The 21189-nt window shown below is 42.1% G+C and overlaps 1 protein-coding gene across 1 annotated transcript; it reads right to left on the reverse strand.

The window, feature by feature from the left end:
- Nucleotides 1-2293: 2293 nt before the first annotated feature.
- On the reverse strand, nucleotides 2294-14471 carry tnfaip3 (tumor necrosis factor, alpha-induced protein 3). Its single transcript, XM_051076528.1, is given in 10 exon segments — nucleotides 2294-5304; nucleotides 5434-5639; nucleotides 5802-6732; nucleotides 6734-6800; nucleotides 7046-7226; nucleotides 7343-7513; nucleotides 8043-8184; nucleotides 8377-8567; nucleotides 12594-13041; nucleotides 14022-14471. Coding segments are annotated over 9 exon segments (2478 nt in total). The 5' UTR covers nucleotides 12901-13041; nucleotides 14022-14471; the 3' UTR covers nucleotides 2294-5022.
- Nucleotides 14472-21189: the final 6718 nt, after the last annotated feature.

Consider the following 21189-nt stretch of genomic DNA (forward strand, 5'->3'; position numbering starts at 1 on the left):
AACAGATAACTTCCTTTTAAACGAGTCTCATCTGTACTTTTGATTTTTGCAACATATTAGTTTTCGGCAGAAGAGGCAGTGAGTCAGACCTTGGTGGGTTCATTCATGAATAGACACTGTGTCGTAATCAAGATTTAACATTTTCATTCACAGTTTATTGTGACGGCTCAAACTATGTTTGGCTCATACTGTACGGATTTAAAATCACTTGTGTAAATTTGGGTTTACTGTAACTCTTTTTGCCCTGGAAACCTTTCCACTAATTGTTGTGAACGCCTTACTGTACAATGCATCATGTCAGAGCACTGAAAGAGGTTCAGTATCCCCTGGATCAAGACAGGGTTACAAACCAGGCAGACCCCTAGGAGCCCGAAACCTCCATATTTACCACTTCAGCTGGCATATTCGTAGATATTTAGATACCCAGGCTTTACTAGAGTATTTCAGTGTTATGCTACCTCATTAATCCACTGTTAGCCCTACCTCAACCAAATACAACAGTAAATACATTAATAAAATGAAGCTTATAGAGAGATGCATCCAATAATACAATATATAAAACTGAACACTCCATTTTCTTGTATAATTATCTTTGATACTTTAAGTACATTTTGCTGATACTCCTGTGCTTTTCCTTAGAGTATTAAGTGTGATTTTGAGCACAAAATGTTTACTCATAATGGAGAATTTCCACACTGAGGTTTTGACAGGTACTTACTTTTTCCACTGCTGTGAAGTACAACATAACAACATTAACAATGTTTAGTTCATTTCAAAAGTTCTAAGTGGTAAGGCTAGGTATTAACTTGATCTTGCCATTTATGAATTTACAGAGGAATCATGTCATGATATTATACAAATATGTTTTATATGATTTATGTATATGATTAGAAGCAGAGAGGGGATTTCTGGCACAATGACACCTATACCTAAGGTATGTGGGGATGGGAAATGAGGACTGAAGATGTCAAAACTTTATTAAAAATAATAAATGTTCTCAGAAAAATTGCAGTTTTTATTATACTACGAATGCTTTGACCTCTTCTGTGCAAATTTTGATTCTAAGGAAACTGAACTGAATTTGAATTGTTTTTGACTGATCTTGCATACATTTGCTGCATTGTGATATTTATCAATATCAGAAAAATATTCTTATTAATGTTCTTTAGGTGATGCATCTTCTCTTGGACACACGGTTCAGTATTTGTCATTTAAGTGAACAGCAGTTTCTTGTGTTCTTTTTTTTCCTCTTACCACAGACACTTGGTCATAAAAACAGGCAACTTTGGGTGCAGTTCTTATCTTGTAAGTCACACATTTTGCCTAATAGAATCAGTTTTATATGACGGTTGCATAGGAAGGTTTACTGCACCGCATCAGTGATCAGCTCACATGTCAAGTCAAATGGCGCTCATCTGCAAAGGAGCAGTTGTACTAGGGAGTGTTTGCATGCTGGGGTATTTCCAGGAAACCACATCAGCCTACCAGCGTAGCTGTGGTAGGAGCTGTAGGTTGACAACCCACGCATAAACCTCATGGTCCCACACTTGTTAAATGTCACTGCCTTGCCATATATATACTTAAAACCAATTCCCCACCTGTCACTGCCATATCTCCCCTTTCTCCAAACTCCCCCCTCCCACTGCATGATCCACTCCTCCTGAGTAAACTGTGTTTTTTTATGTGAGGGTGGGGGATCCTGTTTTTTTTTTTTTTCTTTTCTATTCTTTTCTTTTTTTAAGCAAGACTCTCTAACTTAAGCCTGGAAAGAACTGAATAGAAACAAAAAAGCACCTAAGAAATCTAAGACATCACCATTTGAACTTTTTTTGGATGGAAATGTGTAACAATGAGAAAAGAAATAAGAACGGCGGTAGGCGGAGAGAAGACAAAGAGAAAAAGATCTAACCCAGTTAAGCATGGGAAAATGGTGCACTCTGCCACTTCTAAACCAGGCCTCGGTGATCAGTTATCTGATGGCTTTTTGCAGCACCCACTGTACTTCCTACACTGGTGATGGACTCGGTGCCAATAGTGAGCAACTGCCTTTCAGCAAAAACAGATTTAGGTAGTACACAGCGCAGTGGAGAGAGAGGCAATGCTGTAACAAGAGTGCAATGTTGAAATCTGAAAGAGCACACACACACACATACTGTATGTGTAAATGCTTGTAGGGAAGCACACATGGCTCTGTTGCATACACATATCTTGAGATAGTGCAAGTCCACACACACCACCCAAACACACAAACACACACAAAGTAACTACAGAGACAAGAACCACATCAGACAGATTTCAGATTTCTTAATAAAAATAATTCATTTCAGGACGACATATAAATAATTATTGAATCACACAATACAGATATCTTGATATGAATAAATACTTAACAAATAAAACCAGGCTTTTTTTCATACAATACCCTATTGTCGAAAGGTCACACAAAGAAACTTCCACACCGTTTGCATGTTTTGTTACACCTTCTGCTCTTAAGCGATGCTCTTCCTACTGTTGGAATGTCCCTAAGCGAGTCGGAGTACCATTCCTAAATGCCTCAGCAGCTTAGACAAGTCATGTGCAACTTATGTGATCATCTCTCCAGTCAAACTCGCCTCAGAACCCCCGAAACGTTGTTTCCCTGGGGGCCCCGACGAGTTGACCACTAATTGGCCTTTAATTGATTAAGGTTTGTCTAGAGGTGATTAAAGCACACAGAGATTCTACGTACAGGCCGTCAACACGTGGGCTGGCCTGACAGCTTTAGATACAGTTGAATGAAAAGGCAGACCGAGAGCCTGTTTGTCTATGCTTTTCTAACCTAGAGCCACAGATGGACATCTGCCTACTGCAGCGGAGCTCTTCAGCAGAAGTACGAGGGAAATAACTGTTCCATTTCATATCACATTTGAGTTACTTTGATAAACATTTTATGCTTGAGGTTATCTCTGCAGATAAATATTTCCTTGTATTAGGATAAAATAGACACTCATGGAAAGACAGTGCCCGTTTGGGGATTTTCAACATGAGAGAGCTTGACAAGCTCTAATCTGTTGTTAAACAGAATTGGAGATGTCTATCTGCGGCACTCTAGTTAGTTCAGAATGGTCCAGGCTGGCCGTTTTTAAGGAGGTAACAACAACTGTTTGGCAATTGATGGCACATGTATTCTTTTTTTTTTTTTTTGGCAGAAATAAAACCAAATATATCAAAATACAATTAAAAAAATCCCAAAAGAAATTATTTAAAAAAAAAAAAAAAAAAAAAAAATCAAAACAGGAATGTCAGTTTTGCGTATTCCAGACGCACACATGCGCGTATTGTTTGTGTGTGTGTGTGTGTGTTGGAGATGAGGCATCGGGTTGGAAGGTCCTACAATATGGACCAAGATCCATATTCACAAAAGCATTTTATAGGTGGGAGCGCTGATTCAGAGTCACTGATCAGGCCCCTCTGGTCCATAAAATTTTAATCACTACTTAAAGGCAAAACTTATCGAGGATCATAAGCCCCCAATACTGTGCTGTTGTAGCAGCAGCACAAAACACATTCAGATAAACAAGATTAGCCAAAGCAGGCAATGGGATTGCTCTCTGAAGTTTTGAAAATTGTCGCCTTGGCACATCCAGTGGGGTGGAGCAGAGAGGAATGCCTTCTCTGTGGGTTTGTTTACCTACACATCACCTCAGGCCAGGGTGGGGTGCGTACAATCTCACAGAGTCGTGTTTGCGTGTGCATGTGTGTGCATACGGTGTGTGTGTGTGTGGCAGCGAGGTGGGTAATCACTCAGACTTTACCCTTCATTATGTTCTCAGTTCTCTCTTAAGTTGGCAATCCCCTTTTTGACAGGACTGGAACTACTACATTTGTGTGCGCATATGTAGGTATGTGTGCGCATGTGTCTATGCGTTTCTAGGTGCTTAAGTGGTCAGTAAACAGGAAAACAACGTCCAAGGCAACAGATCTGTTTTTGGAGGAGAAGGGAGGGGGGAGGAAAGGAGGAATAGAAAGAGAATGAGTCCTGTCTCTACTGTGTTCTCTGCCTTCTGTCCGCTGACACCGCCAGCATGTTGGCTACAATGGAGAGGCTTGTATTTCTGTACATGTAGCACCAAAACTAGCAGGGGCCTGCCCTGTCTGTCTTGCACTGTTCAGACACACGGTCTGTTCTTGCTTTCTATATCAAGCAAATTCACAATAACGTCATATAACAGATAAGTAACAATACTAAGGTTAATTTGCCTCAAAATATAAACTAACACTGCTATTGACTGACTAATGGAAGAAAATCAATTCTTGATAATTTTACAATATTGATTGCAAAAGCCTTATTTGGCAAATCTTTGTCTACGGAGGGAGGACATAAACGAGCAATTTTGGAGAACTAAGCTGAACCACTTGACTTCCTTTGCTTTAGCCCAGTTTGGCTCACTTCTGCTTACAACTTCCACAGGTTTGTTGCTGGGCTTCCCCAACCACTGCATCCCTCACTCTACAGAGCAAATGCAGACAGGCAGACAGATACACAGATGGGTTAAGACAGACAGACAGACGGGGGGTATAAATCCTTGGCTGTGGTCTAGAAAGCAATGTCAGATGCTTCTCATTATGTCAACATACAATCATTTTGTCCGGCACGCTTCACTACGTACCTCTAAATACATATTGTACACAAGAGTTAAGTCAGTTGCTCTGACATGTAGCCAAACCTCTCACCGTGTTAAGTGCACAGGGCACGACTGATGATAATAATTGCACAAAGAGGTATTCTGGAGGCCATGTCTACTGCGGACACACACACACACTCACTCCCCCCCCACGTACACACATTCTCTCTTCACATTCTACATGGGGGGGTTTGATTTTCAGGCCATAAGGTTACTAGTTAGTCACTAGCTAGTTAGTTAGTTGGTTAGTTAGTATCAGAGGTGCATTGACTGGCATGGGGTGCCCACAGCAGGGCAGCGGCTCTAGCGTGCTAGTGATGTGTCATCACCGTCGTTGCGTGCATGGGTACGTATGTGGTCAGCCGCGGTAAATCTGTTTGAAGTGGTCACACTCATTGCAGTAGCCCTGTTTCTCTTGGTTGGCGTAGTGGTCGCAGCCCTGCGTCCGGCACCGCTGCTTGGACTTTTCCTTGGGCGCCTGCGCCCGCCTTCCCACCTCTCTGCCCTGGCCTCGCGTATGGCACTCTGGGCAAAGGTCTGTGCAACCTGGGGACACATTACTGCAGCCACTCCGCCGGCACTGAATCTGGGTCTGAGTCTGGGATTGCTGTGAAGGTCTGGGTTTGGCTGCTCGGTCACGCTTTTTGTACAAAGGGGGGGGGCAAAGAGAAAGAGAAGAAAGGTCAATTGACAACTGTGGACCAGGAAGATATTGCAAGAGTTGACAAAGTACAGTACTGCAATGAGTTAAGGTGTGGCAGACCCCTACCATGACTAGCGGAGGGGAGTGTGGTGTGCGATGTGCCACCTGGTTGAGCCGTGCGCTTTGCTCTTTGACGTAGCACTTGTCGCAGTAGCCCTCCAGCATTGCCTTGCCAACTGCACCACACCCAGGCCCACGACACCGTGAGGCGTTCTGGAAGCCTGCCTCCAAACCATGCCGGCTCTGGACCGGGGCAGGAGGAGGGGTCATGTCTGAAACAGACAGCGGCCATAATAAGCAATGTCCCCATGTTAAGAAAAACAAAAATCCAGTTAAAAATGACATATCAAAAACTTCTACAAAGCAAAACTAAACTGACAAAGACTTTTGTTTGTAACATCATAGAAATTTTCCATTTTCGTTTCAGGACTTACGGTGGTTGGTCTGATAGTCTACGTAGCAAATAGTGCAGAAACCCAGCTTCTCTGGCGTCCCAAAGAACTGGCAACCAGATCTTTTACAAGGCCGGGCCAGAGGGGCCTGCCAGGCTGAGGTGTGCCCTGGGGTTAGGGTGAGGCACGGCCGCTCAGCATCTCTGGCCTGGCTCCAGGCTGAAGACGAGGCCTCAGTTCTGGGGTTGCTCTGCTGTGGCTCTCCCCTCTCTGGAGCCTGCTGTCTCTGCATGCAGGGTGGACACAGGCCATTGAATATCCTGAACGCCTCCTGTCTACACATGCTGCAGCGCTCTGTCTCTGTCTCACAGCCCCCCCACTGGGTCCAACCGGAGCCCTGGGGCGGGTGAGGGACTATAGGCCCCCCGTTGGGGCCTGGGTGTCCTGTAGCAGCTGTTCCAGCTCCAGGGGGTCCATGGTTCTGTCTGGAGTTGAAGCAGCGCTCACAAAGTCCATCATGCTCCACACTGAGGGTGAAGAGGCAGCCAGGTGACTTGCACTTCATGGCGTGAGTTTCACTGTACAGGCTGAGGCTGGGAGCGGTGGGTGGGGCTGAGCGGGGGCTGGATAAAACCACCCCTCTCCCCGAGGAGGAGGATGGGGGGCTGCTGCTTCGGGCTCCTCTGGAGCTCACCTCAGTCTCTGATCCCCCTATCACACCTACCCCACCTTGTACCCCTCCTCCCTTGGTCTGTACCACCCCTTCTATCCTTGCTCCTCCGCCGGTAGTGGCCTGTCGCTTCTCAAAGCACTCATGGCAATGAGGCTGTGTGTCCACAGAGACATAGAAGGTGCATCGCGGTGTGGCACAGCGGATCTCGATGAGCGAGAGCTGGGAGACGGAGAAGGGTGGTGGGCGCTGAGGCTGGGCAGCCCATGCCTGCTCCTTGTCCTCCTGCCAGCGCTGGTACTCAGTGGTTGACAAGCTGCAGGTAGTCCTCCATCAGATTCATGTCTTCAGGGAGATTGCCCTCATCGAGCCTTAGGACAGAAATATATAAATATAAAATATATATAAATGTGATTCTTAACTGCATTAAAACCATTAAACCATTTGAATTGCAATATTTATGATTCATCAACCTCAAAATAAAGCTTTTCATTCCTGCGTTGAAACATGCAAAGTTGCCTTTAACATCATGGCCAGGACCTTCAATTGGGAAATAAATCTTTTACTTTTTTTCGTTTTGTCTCTTTAGGGGACAGAGCTAATAGTCTGTAAGTACCTTGCAGCATTGATGATCCGTAACACATCGTAGCCCAAGCCTATGACGGGGATCTCTACCAGTAACAAGTAGTCTTTAAGAAGCCTATCCTTCTGCTGCTGTTCCTTCTCCATGAGAAAGTGAACCTTCAGCTCTTCAAAGTCTCCCCGTCCTGGGTTGATCAACGGTACTGCTCGGATCTCTGGAAAAATTCAGACCAAGACGTCACATAAAAAGACGAGCAACCTCATATCAGGCCTCGGTCTTTCTCTGTTTGTCGTGCCAACTATATTGCACCGGTCTCTTAGAGTTTCCTACCTGGGCCACTGTCTTTGATGGTGATGAGGGGTGCAAAGTGCTGGGAGTCGTAGCCGAGCACTATTGGGTATTTGTAGCACTCTGTGGGTGGCCAGTGTAGCGGCAGATAAATGCCACCCACATTCAGAGGAGAGATGGAGGAGCCAGATTTCATACTCCTGACCACCTGGTCTGTTGAAAAAAAAAAAACAAACAAAAAAAAAAACAACACAAATTTAAGAGTTACTAGTAATAGTAAAAAAAGTTTGTCCAGTTGTCCATGAAGTTAAAAATGTTTATAGTGCGCTTTTTATAGGACATATTGTTTGTATGTCCCTGAGTGAAATCAAACTTTCTGCTTATGGTACATACATTCAATTCAAGTGTCAACGCAGACACTTTGAATTAAACCGCCATGTGCACGACAACAACAACTTTAAAATGGGAAACTCCAATATGGTTTAAAACAAGTTTCTGCATATTCACCCCGCATACAGCTTTTAAAGCACAGCATCTACAATAACCAAACAGATGGGAGGTGATACAGTGAAATCAAACACCTTGAAGACTTCAAAACAACTAACACAAAAATGTTGAGGCTGGTTAAGTAGATACCTTAACCTTTCTCTATTACCGAAAGACATGTTGATACAAGACCAGTGAGCCTTTGATGGCTAACAAGGAACAGTAAACACACTTTGAGATGATAAAAAGTGACTACCTGCGATGACGATGATGGGTCTGCGGAGAATGTTGGAGAGGACGAAGATGTGAATATCCTCCAGAGAGTCAAACTGGAGGCCATTGCTACTGGAAACCGGAGATGCCATCTTCACAATCTTTTCCCACTCCTCCTCCCAGTTCTGGGACACAAAGACACATGCAAAGAGTTAAGATATGAACCACACTTAATAATAATAATAAATCAGTTTTTTGTAAGAGTTATCATCTATTGCAGGTTGCAAGAGTGAAAAAAATAGATTTTTTATGTTTAGCAGTCATCTTAATGCAGAGTAATGGAAAATGCTTTTATTATGGAATCATTATCTTCATACCATGGTGGTGTATCTGAGTCCAGTCTGGGTGAACTCCTGGGACTGAAGCAGCTCTGCCTGGAATCGAGCTCTAAAGACACCAGTGTCTGTCTCTTTCAAAACACCATGGAGGGCTTTCCGAAGCACCAGGTCTGTGTCCTGAACGCCCAGCATGTACTGAGAGGCCGCGTGGAGCAAACAATTCCCATCTCCTGTAGAGACACACACAGGCCAGGCAGGCGAACCCACACATATTATTAGCACTATGGGCAGTTTATTTTACACATGGGACACAAAGTTCTTAACTTGTACAGTGAAACATGCAAGTGCACATGCAAATGCAGTGTGTACACAGCACACATAACAGAAAATCGCAGTGTGCGCACACACAAGCGTAACAAAAGTCTGGGGATTTCCAGGCTGTCGGGCTGATTGTTGCACTATCTGGTGTCTAGACTATTATATGACCCTCACATGTCTGACACACATACTACACACACCACTGACAAAGCTCAGTTTCTACCTAGCCGGAGAAAAATGGCCCTTAACTTAGCTGGGAAACATTTTTTAAAAATTAAATATCACTCCTTTAATACCTTAATCTGCTCAGAAAATCTCCAACAACATGCTGTCTAGTTTCATGTGAAATAAAACTATATCCTCTATATTCTACTAATTGTCCAGAGAGATGGAGTTAGTTCATCAAAAGGCATTTCGTGTGTGAGAGCATGGACAACTAAAAACCCTGGAATTTTATTTAGTCTCCTATGGCAGCACTGGGTCTTTTTCTCATTGTGAAACAGGAGAGCCCATGTTTGTCAATGTGTGTAGCTCTAAAAAAAAAAAAAAAAAAAAAAAAAAAAAAACACCCTGTTGCCACACTAAACACAGGAATTTCCCTGCGCTAACTTCTGCCTTTTGTGCGTGTGCGTGTGTTCCCCTCCTATGATCCCAGTGCATCAGTGTGTTTCTCAGCTGGTCCTGGACTTTCCACAGGGGCGTGGCTTGGACAGGATGGAATGTTATCTTTTTAACTACTGCTATCAACACCCGATGAAGGCTGTGATTAGCGAGCGCTGATATAACGTGTGCGATCACATCCACAATCTATACAAATGTACAGTGATGAGCATATTCTTCTCTATCTTTATGATCTGTTCCTATGCTCACTGATGTCTACCTGCCAATGGTTCACATGCACCTAACACATACACACCTTCCTCTGTATAATGCCGCTGTGTCAAAATGAAACTTTCAGACAAAGGTAATCCTAATCTCAGGGTTGTTCATATTACAAGAACTAACTGTTTTACAGGAAAATGCACTCAAATCACAGGCTAAGAAAACACTACAAGGATCCTAAAAGCTCATGATTAGCGTCATGCCATAGACCAAACTGTGATCAGATTTCTCCAAACAACATTAGCTGTGGTGCAAGGTGACTGTTATGTGAGATACAGTTGTTTTCATTCAACCAAAAAGGAACATCCCACTGTACTCTGAGAATAAAAAACACATCCGCTTCTATTTCAGACTAGCTAGCTGTTGTTGAATTTCTGCGCTCTTGCATCACTCTCGACAAAAAATATATAAATAAATTAAATAAAATGCACGGCTCTCTAGTGAGAAAAGACATCCTCAACAGCACTGTCCTCTACAGAGACACATACAAAGGCATACAAAAATAGGCACAAACATCCAAACACGTATGCATAACTAGTTCCCCTTGTCCACAAAAACACACACAGACTTTTGACCCTGGATTAAGCTGCGTGGCGACTAAGGATGAAAGACGGGTCTGCTGGTTCCATCAGTCTATATATAGACACTTCCTCTGGGACACTTCCTGAAAACACACCAGCACAGGACCAGGCTTCATCCTCATCTGTTTGCACATCCAGGTGATACAAGTTTGCAGTGCTGTGCTGTCCCACTAGGGCTTAGGTTTGTGTCACACATCATCCACTGTGCTACTCTTTTGACTGAAAGCTTTTTAGTAAGACTGGTCCAGCAAAACAAGTCCTGGCCGAGACTATTTTTGCTTCTGCCCTGAAAAGAACTGGAGTGTTAAGTGCCAAATAAAGTGGATATTACATTATAAGGAGAAACCTGAAATCTGTACTTATAAAGGCAGAACACAGTGGCTGTGTGTGTGTGTGTGTGTGTGTGTGTATGTGCCCTCTCTGCCACTACAGCATGTAGAGTCAGTGTGCTGTAGCCGAACAAATCCCGCCTGTTGGGGGCACATGACAGACATGGGATGCTGTTTGGGAAAAACCCTCGGATGAGTCCTAGACAGTCAAGACAGAGGACGCACTGAATTTCAATAGCGCATTTTTTCAGCGGGCGGAAAAGTTGCATGAAACAGGAAAACGGATATGACCCTGTTACTTTAATTGCCAGGGAGTGTTTACGTGTTTAACAAGGACGTTGTGCTTTTATGACGGTCAGTTGTGTTTCGTAAGTCTGGACTGGGAATGAAGCTGGATTTTAGGGAGGATTGAGAAGATGAGAGGTTTTTAATCTTTTCAAAATTCACACAGAGATTTTAGGCTAATGGGTAAATTCAGCTGGAGGGTGATCTCCTAACAATGCTGTGAGTCTGAGAACCTTGATTAATACGATCCTGCTCTGACTGGACGTTCATTGCCGGACGTCTGCTCTCTCACGTTCTGTGTGTGTGTGTGTGTGTGTCTGCTGAGCTCCAGTGACTCAGCAGCAGCAGTCAGTCAGTCCTCTCTGTGGATGTGTGTGTGTGTGGTGTCCGTCCTCTGCTCAAAGTCACGTCTGGGTCCTTCAGAGTTAGACACTCAAGCTCTAAATTCTGTCTCATCTTTCTGACATCATCTTTGCAAGACAGGAAATTCCATCCAGGTTACTGGCAGCAGAGGTCAGAAGGTTTTGTCATCAGTTCAGGGGTCTTTCTGAAGAGGAAGAGTTACAGTAACTCATTTAGTAATAACTAACTTCAGAATCAACAGGGCCCCTCTCAAAGAGTTTCACTATGTATGAAAAACGAGCATGAGGGCATCATGCAAAACATTGGGCAAGTTCCTTATATATCCAGTTACTGTTCAAAGCAAATTGTGAGATAAGATCAATATAGGAATTTCTTGCAGCTGAGTGTTAATTGTCTTCTTTGACAAACAAAGAAACTATTTCCTCTGGAAACTCACATGTTTAATACAAACTTAACACTGCTTGATTTCCGCTTCCTTCTTCTGTTGTGAATGCTATGGCTGATGTTTCCCTTCAAAAATTGTTTTTTCCCTTTATCTAAAAATAGACATGAGTCTTATGTACACACTACACATGTTTAAGTTCAAGCAATTTAGATAAAAAAGACTAACAAAGACAATGGAACACAGTTAGAATTGGTCCCATCTGATTTCACAGGGCCTGTGACACATCTAATGACTGTCACAAAGACAGCGACATAAGCCTACATCAGTCAGGCAGGTGGGGAACTTAAGGTCAAGTTATTTGAGTTGTTTTAAGATCCACTGACATTCACACTCCTTACACACCTACACAGAAAAAGAGGGGACATACCCCTAAGGTTATAAATGAAAAACTGTGGAAATAGTTGGGTCTGAAACATCATCGACAGTAAATAATAGTCCTGCATGTGACGGCAAGAGAATTTCCCAGTAGAGAGCTAAGAAGTAAATCAGACCCAAGTCTGAATGTTTGTCTACCCTGGGATGTTCCCGTGTTACAACATCCACGTAACAGAAAACATGACTTAGCAATGGTCTGACTGAACTCAAACACTCAACTTGGCACAGTAAAACCAAGGGGGCTGCTAAATGAATGTATGTGAAAGCGGAACCCGAGTCCCTCGATTGTTGTCACTTACAGTAACCCTGCTTGTGAGTAATGACATCTCAGAATTTGCATATCAAATAGCCCTGGCTCGCAATTCCGCACCTCCTCTCTCACAGAAAATGAAACAAAAGCAAAACACATCCTCCGCCATGAGCAAAGAAGGTCACTACAGTTCCTGAAATCAAGGAACAAAAGTTTGACATCAGCTCTGTGACCAACTGTTGCTTATGTTGAACTTTTTGTTATATGCCACCAGAACCTCCTGTTCCACAAACCACAGATTTAAACCTCTGATAAATCATACCCAAACCTCACAAAAATGTTCACAGCTTCATGGAGCTTCAGCCACGAGTAAGAAAATCATAAAACCCGGTTTACTGGAGAATCCAGATTAGTAAAATCTCTCTTACCATTGGTACGCAAAGGCACCATCTTCTTCACCTCCCGACACCAGTTGAGCTTCTTCTCCTGCTCCAGTGAGGCCTGCATGGCTCGGTCCAGGATAGCAGCCTGCACCACCTCCCTGAAGGCCTGCGGGAAGTGGTTCATGGCGATCATCTCCAGAGTGTACCTGTGCATACCCCGCAGGTGGTGCATCAGTCCACCACTGGCGGATGGCTTCACCACGTCGTTGGGCACTCGCTGACGGATCTTCACCGCCTTCAGCAGATTGGAGACAAACAGGAATTTGGGGAGGAAGTTCTGACCCTGCGACATGGCGGATGGGCGGCCAGGTGGATGGAAGGAGGGGAGGAAGAGGAATGAGGAGGAGGGAAGGAGCAGGAGGAGGAGGAGGAAGAGGAGGAGGAGAAGGAGGAGGAGGAGGCACCAACCACCGATGACCGAACAACGTGGAAACTGAATGGAGAGAAGGGGAGAAGGGGAGTGGATATGTTATTTCAAAGTAGGGTAAAGTAAAAAAGAATAAAACAATCTGGTGGGAAATTTTCAGTGGAGATTCCCCTTCCTTATTAATTGAGACTCAAGACTCAACTTAATTTACAGTTTGTTTGGGAAATCACCCAACGCACAGGATCATCCCACTGTGAAGGCTGCTTGGTGCTTTTTCACTGGAGATTCTAGTGGGCCAAAGAGAATAAAGTACACAAAGGACCCTTTGTATCCCTGTTTGTTCTTTTAATTCTCCTTTTGCGTCTTCATGTTTTTTGAGACTTTCCCCCAACAGGGCGTCCCAGTGTCCCACTGAGCTCAAAGCCTTCCAACAATAAACTGGTGTTTTCCAGACTTCAACTGAAGGCCACCCAGGGCTTCCCGGGCTGCTCGGAAGGTCACACTGACTGCCCCAAAGGCCTCGTCCCTCGCCCACACCTTTCTCTAGAGAGCAAAACTGTCAGCCTGTGTTAAGTCTTTGTTTGAAACATAGGGTAGGGAATTGTTAGAAAAACTGTGATACCTGTGCCTGCACGAGTACCAATATGATACTGCTCTCAATACCATAGGCTGAGGAAGGTAAACATTTATTTTTTCCATCAAACAAAATATAGAAACTTTCCAATCAGTCACCCTTTAATGTTTGTCTTACCACAAGCAGCTATGGAAGACTTTTGCCTGAATAAAATACAACCTAAAGTTTGCAAATTTTCAAGATTTAAGTCAGGACACTTCAGTTTAAAGGATAAATAAATAAGACTAACAATATAACTCTTCATTTGATGCCAACATGTAGTATACTTGACTGTTTTGATACTTACAGTATAATTTAGTTGGTACTTTAAAAGTATGAAGGTTCAATGCCCAGTCTCACAGAGAAGAGGCATTGTTTGATGTTGCAAAAGAATATTTCATTCAAAATGAAGATAAAGTTAGAACATTTATACCTCATAGGAAGTAGAAAGTGATGATCAGCACGTAGGCCTGGAGTTTCGCTGACTTTTTAACTTGCAACAACATCCTCAAGTCAACCATTTATAAGCTGCCACTCGGTGGACACGGTCTTAAGTTCCCAATTGCAACACCTGAATAGTTTGCTTATAGTGGCCTCTGTGCCTTTACTATCCAAACAGCAGCAGGTGCAACAACAGACTAGGCCATGCTAAAGGGCTACTCAGTCGCACGAGGGACCAGACAACAGACAACAGACACCTGGATGTCAGCGAGCGGCGTTGACACGAATCATTAATCGCTGTTTGGTGTGTTGGCACCGCTGGAAGACTTTAGGGGTAGACGAGCAGTGGGCTCAGCGGTGGACGCTGCGGGTTTAGGGATGGCTGGCTACACAAAAACACAATAACAGGAGACTTTGCTGACGTTAAAGGCTTACGTAATTCCAATGACAACTACCTTTGAAACAATGTAGCGTTGAATCGCGTCTCGCACCGCGGGTATTGACACGGAGCAGCGGCGCCGATGCTACATTTGGCTGTTTAAATGCCCCGTAATCCGCTCGAGGGTGACGTCTTTGTAAACAATGGCTGTCAAAGCCACTGTCGTGAGCGAGGCTTCAAGCTTCCTCCATGTCCCCAGAAACACGACCATACATTACTCAAGGCCCAGACGTGTTGTAACCGCCAAGTCTCACCCCCGACTTGGTAAGAAATGCTGTCCACCTGGGGAGCCACGGGGAGGGAGGACTGGTGTCTTACCTGTGTAATATGTCGGGGTAATAACAAAGCCCTCCCGGATGCTCAGGCTAGTCCTCTCTCAGCCACTTCACTCAGGCTCACCGCTGCGGTCCTCGGCGCCATTCAACCTTCTCTTTCCTTCAGCACCAGATCTATTTTGGAGCCCTCGCAGATGGCGAAGCCTTTCAAAAGACTACACACGTCCGCTTAACGATAGTCTTTTTTTTTTTTTTAAAAAAGGAAACAGCCCAACTCAAGGGGATTTCCACACAGGGACTTTCCGTCCACCCATTTTCCTATCTCTGTCATAACCTGGGGTAGTTACAGCTCGCGGCCGCCAGGGGGTATCTATCTGTCTGACTCAATACTGAAAAGCATATCCCACCTACTGTGCACAAAGGAGCGTTACTGAGGGAGACAGACAGGTCGCGTCATATTCTATTTCATGAGACAGCCCTAGAAATAAATCATTAACCTGCAATGAGACCAACCTCAGCAAATGAGTCAGGAAAACGAAAGCATAACTCATCACTTGATCATAAGTAGACTTTGACTGGCTTATGTATGTATTTATTTGTGTATTTATGTATGGATCAGTGTGGGTATTGCAATGATGATGTGATACTGTTTTGACTGTTAGGAAAGTCTGTTGTAAGTCTGTTGTAAAACAGACTTTCTGGTGCTTGGAAGGATTTGATGTCTCGTTCAAGGACAACTCAGAATCAGATGTGGGCTCTCTGCTACCATGCGAGATTAATTTAACTAATCTGTTTCCATATCTGTTTTAAATAGTTAGTAAGCTAGTTGATTATGTTTTTTATTACTTCATGCATTTTCAAGTGCAGTTATTAAGTTAGTTTTTTTTAAATGCACATTCAGGTTTCCAGCCCTCATGGACTTGTAAGACACCAAAAATGTAAATAAAATAAAATGAAGTTGCAGTGGTGAAACATCCATCAGAGAGGAACATAACCTTTTATGTATAACATTACTTATGCTTACCTTACATTGCTTATGAAGAACTTTGTCTCATGCTAAGTCTATAAATAAGATCTGCCTCACCCAAACAAATACTTTCTTAAATACTTTATTTAAAAACCGCAGCAGAGCATGAAACAGACTTGTCTTCAGTTTCTCCTGAATGACAAACAAAAAAAGCTAATGGTAATGTTCCTGAACGCACCTGTGCACATAAACTCTTTGACTTTTGGTCAAATTCTGCTTTATATTATGGCTCTGCAAGGCAGCTGTTTTTCATAATTTATGTTTAGTACAAAGCACTAACCGACCTCATCATCCTTCCTTACACATATTAAGCAAAAAAACATAAGAAAGCACAGCATCCATTACTCAACATCCACCCGGTTTGTGGCTGTCAGAAAAGTTAATATGCTTCAACTCTACATGTGTCAAATCACAACTATCTTTGTGCACCTGCGGGTAATGGTGGTTAAAAAGCTACATTATCAGTGACTGAGCCACCAGTGTGGTGCAAAGTACACCAGCAGTTTTCTGTGGTCTACCAATATACAGTAGGAGCTACGATAGAAAAGAGAGCAGTCACAACTTTGTTTTTGTTCCAACCGTCACGTTCAACTTGCATGTGTGAGCATGACAGGAGAGGCAGAAAGGTATGATACATTTAGATGGCATGAACAAACAAAAATTAAGTATGTGTGTGTGCGTGAGAGTGAGAGAGAAAGATAAAGAGAAAGAGACTGTGTCAGTGTATATGGGTCCTTGTAGTCCTTATTTGTGATCATGGCAACACATTTTAAAATCTATTCAGTAGAGGGCTGCCACAAACTACTTTTATTACTTTCAGTCCTTATTATTCTGTTGATTATTGACAGTAAAATGCCACAGCAGATAAAAATGCACACAAAAAGTTCCCAGCACCCAGGCTGATATTTTCAAAATGTTTGATTTGTCTAAACTACAGTCTAAAACCTCAAAATTATTCTGTTTACAATGATACAAAATAGAGAAAGGCAGCAAATCTTCCCTTCTGTCAGTCTGGAAACAGTGAGTATTTGGTACTTTGCGTGATGAAAGACTTAAAATTGTTCATTATCACAATTAATCTTTCTTCTGTTGACTAATATATTATTGATACAGACCACAACAACTTCCACAGCATCACATTACATAGTATCATTACTTATAAAAAAGTATAATCTAGTCAGTCTCACAGTAGTTCAAAGTAGCTTTATCAACAATCTGTTGTCCAGATGTTTGAATATGATACACAAAGGTGGAAAGTTAAATCAGAGATAAAACTTTTTTGTTGCATTTTCGCTGTGGACAAATATCCATATTAACCACTGACAGGGAAAAACATTCTGTCTTATCTACCTGTTGTTGTCCAACTAAACCCCCATGCTGATTCACTCCTCGCTTTCTATTTTCTTTTCCCTTCCCTGTGGAAAGACTCTTTGTTCCGTGTTGTGCCCAAAACACTGGAAACCACAGTTACTTTCCTACCTACTCATATGGGGGAACAGAAACTCTAATAATCACCTGATGGCATGGATTCATAAGGGATGAGTTCACTGAGTCACCTTTACCTTTTAAGATTCAAAACACACTGGGCACAACACTCTTGCCCCAGAGTTGACATTTGGTAAACACTGTGTGTTAAACGTACAATGTCACCTTTACTGATTTCATAAATACCCATGACTCAGTGTTTGATAAGGTCCGCAGACACTCAAAAAATTATCCGACTGTTCTGCTTCAACTGTTTAGATTTCATATATTTCCACCACTAGTGATGACCATAATAAATAATGTTGATGATTCAACTCTCCAAACTTTTTACAGGTTCCTTATTGGATCACATGTTGGCTGATTCACAGGTCAGGATGATCAATACTAGCTGGTTGTGGAAGCAATAAAAGCAAAACACCGCAGCCGTCAGCATGATGGGAAATCCCAGAGCAGAATATTGACCCACTTCATTGTTCCAAATCACCAGGTGGTTCAGTATGAACAATCCTCTGAGTTTCTTGTTGTCCAAGTCTTGATGGTCAGATACAACATGTCACCTTTGTTGGATTGTTTCTGAGTGTGAAGGAATCTCTGAAGAACTCCCCCAAACTATTAATAAAGTTTAACTTGTGGCCCATAAAATGTCATATATCAGATCGACATACCATACCACAGCAAAACACACATCTGTGAGTCTGTTGTTGTGGCACTGTGAATTTCCTTATAAATTCTGAAAAGATATAAATCAGCTTAGAAACAAGAAAAGTACTTTCTTGAAAACTTTCTACTCAGTTTTAAAAATTAAATGTCTCCTTTCACACAGCAAAACATCCTCTGACAAGCTTCTATGACTGGTGTGTTACAATAGTTACTGTAGCACAAATGTAGATTCTTATTTCTTTAATCAACATGACTACTGCACAGTGGTGGAATGTAGCTATGCACATTCATGTATTCAAGTACTGTAGTGATAGTACTACTACTGTACTTTTAACCCCACGATATTTATTTCTTTTAATGTATGACAATCTTATAAAATATGATGCATTGTTAAAATAAAAAGATAAAACTTCTCAAAACTATAAAACGTTCAGTTAAAATCTGTTCAGTGCTGCCACTTTTACTTAAGGTATTTGAATACTTCTCCAACTGCTGCTAATTTGAAACATAGTGCACACAGTGCAGCTTTCATTATTTTCTTTTGTACATGGTTAAACACCTGTTTTTAACTTAAAAAATAAATGTTTTAAAAGGCGAACATAAGTATAGTGATTGTATACTTTGATTTCCATAATTAGGAGGCTATCATGACTTGTGTTTACATTATTCCTGAAAGTCCTTTTCATGATACAGTCCTGTCTTCAATTAAAAACATCAACAATAATAATAAAACCATATCTTCTCAATATGCATTGCCTTCCTTGGCTAGCTGAGAAAACATCTCACAGTAGAGAGTTTGCAAAAAGAATCTTCCTCAGTTATGTTGATGCCTTTTGACTCTGTTTATTCTCTGGTAAAGGAAGCAGAGCTTACGAGCAAGATGTTCGGAAACATGCTAAAACATGACTCTGACTCACTGGGACTTTGACTGACAATAACCTTTACAATGTACAAAATAAGGTGACATCAACTTTTGTCCCAGTCATGTTAATATACTTTGTACGGCACATGTGCTTTACTCACAAAAGTTCCTGTGACCCTGTGACTCAGTTTGTGTGAATGCCACATATGTATCTGTGCTCAAGTCAGCATGGGACTGTCACATGACATCTTCTATCTTCTCCCAATCTTTACTGTCTCTCTCTTTAATTACTGTCCAAAGTAAAATGACTAAAATGTATGTCTAAGCTCTACATAAGTTGCTGCAGTCTACCTTAAATGTTTTAAAACTAATAAACTATATCATATTTTGACATATCAGCACACTCCCCTCCTCTATTTAAAAAATGCATAGGACAACTTGAATTGAGGTTTATGATAATTACAAACATGTTGGCCATTTACATGGATATATTAGTAATCCAGGTACTTTACATTAATGTATAAGCCTCATAGTACGTACCTATGTAAGTCCTCCAGAGTCATACGTCTCTTGTGTTCTGACAGTGTGGCCAGTCCCTCAGAGTGACTTCTGAACCCAGATCGTTCCATCAGAGCCCCAAAAGCCTCGGGGCCCTGTCCTGGTATGATGTGGCAGAACAGCGGGGAGAACCCTAGGGAGGACTGTGAAGGGGAACATCTCAATGTTCTTCTAGCTCTTCTTCTCAGTGGAAAGCACCTTGGAGGCGGATTGAAACCAACTCCCACTGACAATTACTTGACACACAGCTTCGTGTAGGGGTAATGGCTGAGAGTAGCTTCACATTGTTAAATTGTCATATACCTGTTTTTCGAGGCTACTAAATGACAGACATCTCTAAAAGCTCCAGTTAACCTGGGGAGACAAAGCCATGTGGGTTGGATAGGTGGAGGATGACAGAGCAGCAGAAGCTAATTTACTGATCAAGCCTGACCTCTAGTGGCATTCATATAGAAGCACAGATAAAAATCAAAGCATTAGGCAAAGCATTAGACTGTGATAATCACCAGTGTTGGAAAGAGACCAGGTACATTTACACACATTTTACAAGTACTGTACTTAAGTATAATTTTGAGGTAGATGTCTATGAATTAACAGTGTAATAATGTCACATGTAGGTAGTTCAGTCATGGTAGCCTTTTACTTTTGATACTTTAAGTACATTTGCTGTTAACAGTTCTGTATTTTTACTGAAATTTGGACACAGGATACTTACTTTACAGTGTCACTATTATTGTTTAAAATCTTGCCTTACTTGAAATTAACTTGAAATTTAAGGTTGCAGTGCAAGCTAGTTCAAGCAGACACCTCAAATTATGTAGTTTACACTCATGGGCACATTCACTATCATTTACAGTGAATCCATTTTTGCCTTGCTGTGCCTCTGCACAAATATTTGCTGCTGCTGCAAATGTGGCACTTGCTTGAAACTGAACGAATAAGCTGGAGGTTTTATATCAGTGCACAGTTGTCTACTTGCAGCTTTATGCCACTCACCAAGCTTGGTGTCTGCTGCTGTTGCTAATTTACATTATGGCTGGCTCAGCTTTACATCATGAGGCTGCCATCTACTGGCTGTTGTACTGCTCTCCTGCAGATTTACTTTTGTCTTAGTGAGCACTGGCTGTTAGTTACTGCTCTTCCCAGGCTAGTGGATAAGTGATATGATTACTTTGATAATTGAATAATGATTTTTGTCATTTTTAAGCAACAATTCAAAACATTTCCTGGATTCAGCATCTCAAATGTGAGATTTACTTTGTCACATACAGGTTTTTGACTGTGGATGAAACAAACAATAAAAGATTATAATGGGCATTTTCCACTACTTTCTAACATGTTATAAACAAAATGATGGATCCAGAAAGTACTCTGCATATTAATCAATAATGAAGCTCAACTTCAGTTAATATTAACTGTAAACTTCTCTTTTTTTTTTTTTTCTTTTTCTTTTTTTTTTTTTTGCTCTCAAAGTTGCTAGTAGAGTAATATTTTATAGTTGCGACAGGGGCAACATGTTTCAACATGTGAATCCACAGAGAGAAAAACAGATCAGCAATTTTCTGCCCTGTGATTCAGTGCATGTATAATAATGAGACAGGGAACAACAAGAACATGTTACAGTGAGATTAAAAAAAAGGTCAAGTAGTCAAAGTACAGTCAGTTAGGTGATCCTTCAGTTTCCTTTCATTTTCCTCCTCTACCTACTTCATTGTTTCTCCTGCAATCTCACATTTACTTCACCTCACTGCCTGTCCTCCCCTCCCATTCACTCTATTTCTCCCCCTTGTGCCATTTTCTTTCCCTTTCACTTCTACACATCTCCTCCACCCCCTTTCACAGGGAAACCAGAGC

The sequence above is a fragment of the Lates calcarifer genome, linkage group LG16_LG22 (assembly GCF_001640805.2).
Source record: "Lates calcarifer isolate ASB-BC8 linkage group LG16_LG22, TLL_Latcal_v3, whole genome shotgun sequence".
NCBI lineage: Eukaryota > Metazoa > Chordata > Actinopteri > Centropomidae > Lates > Lates calcarifer.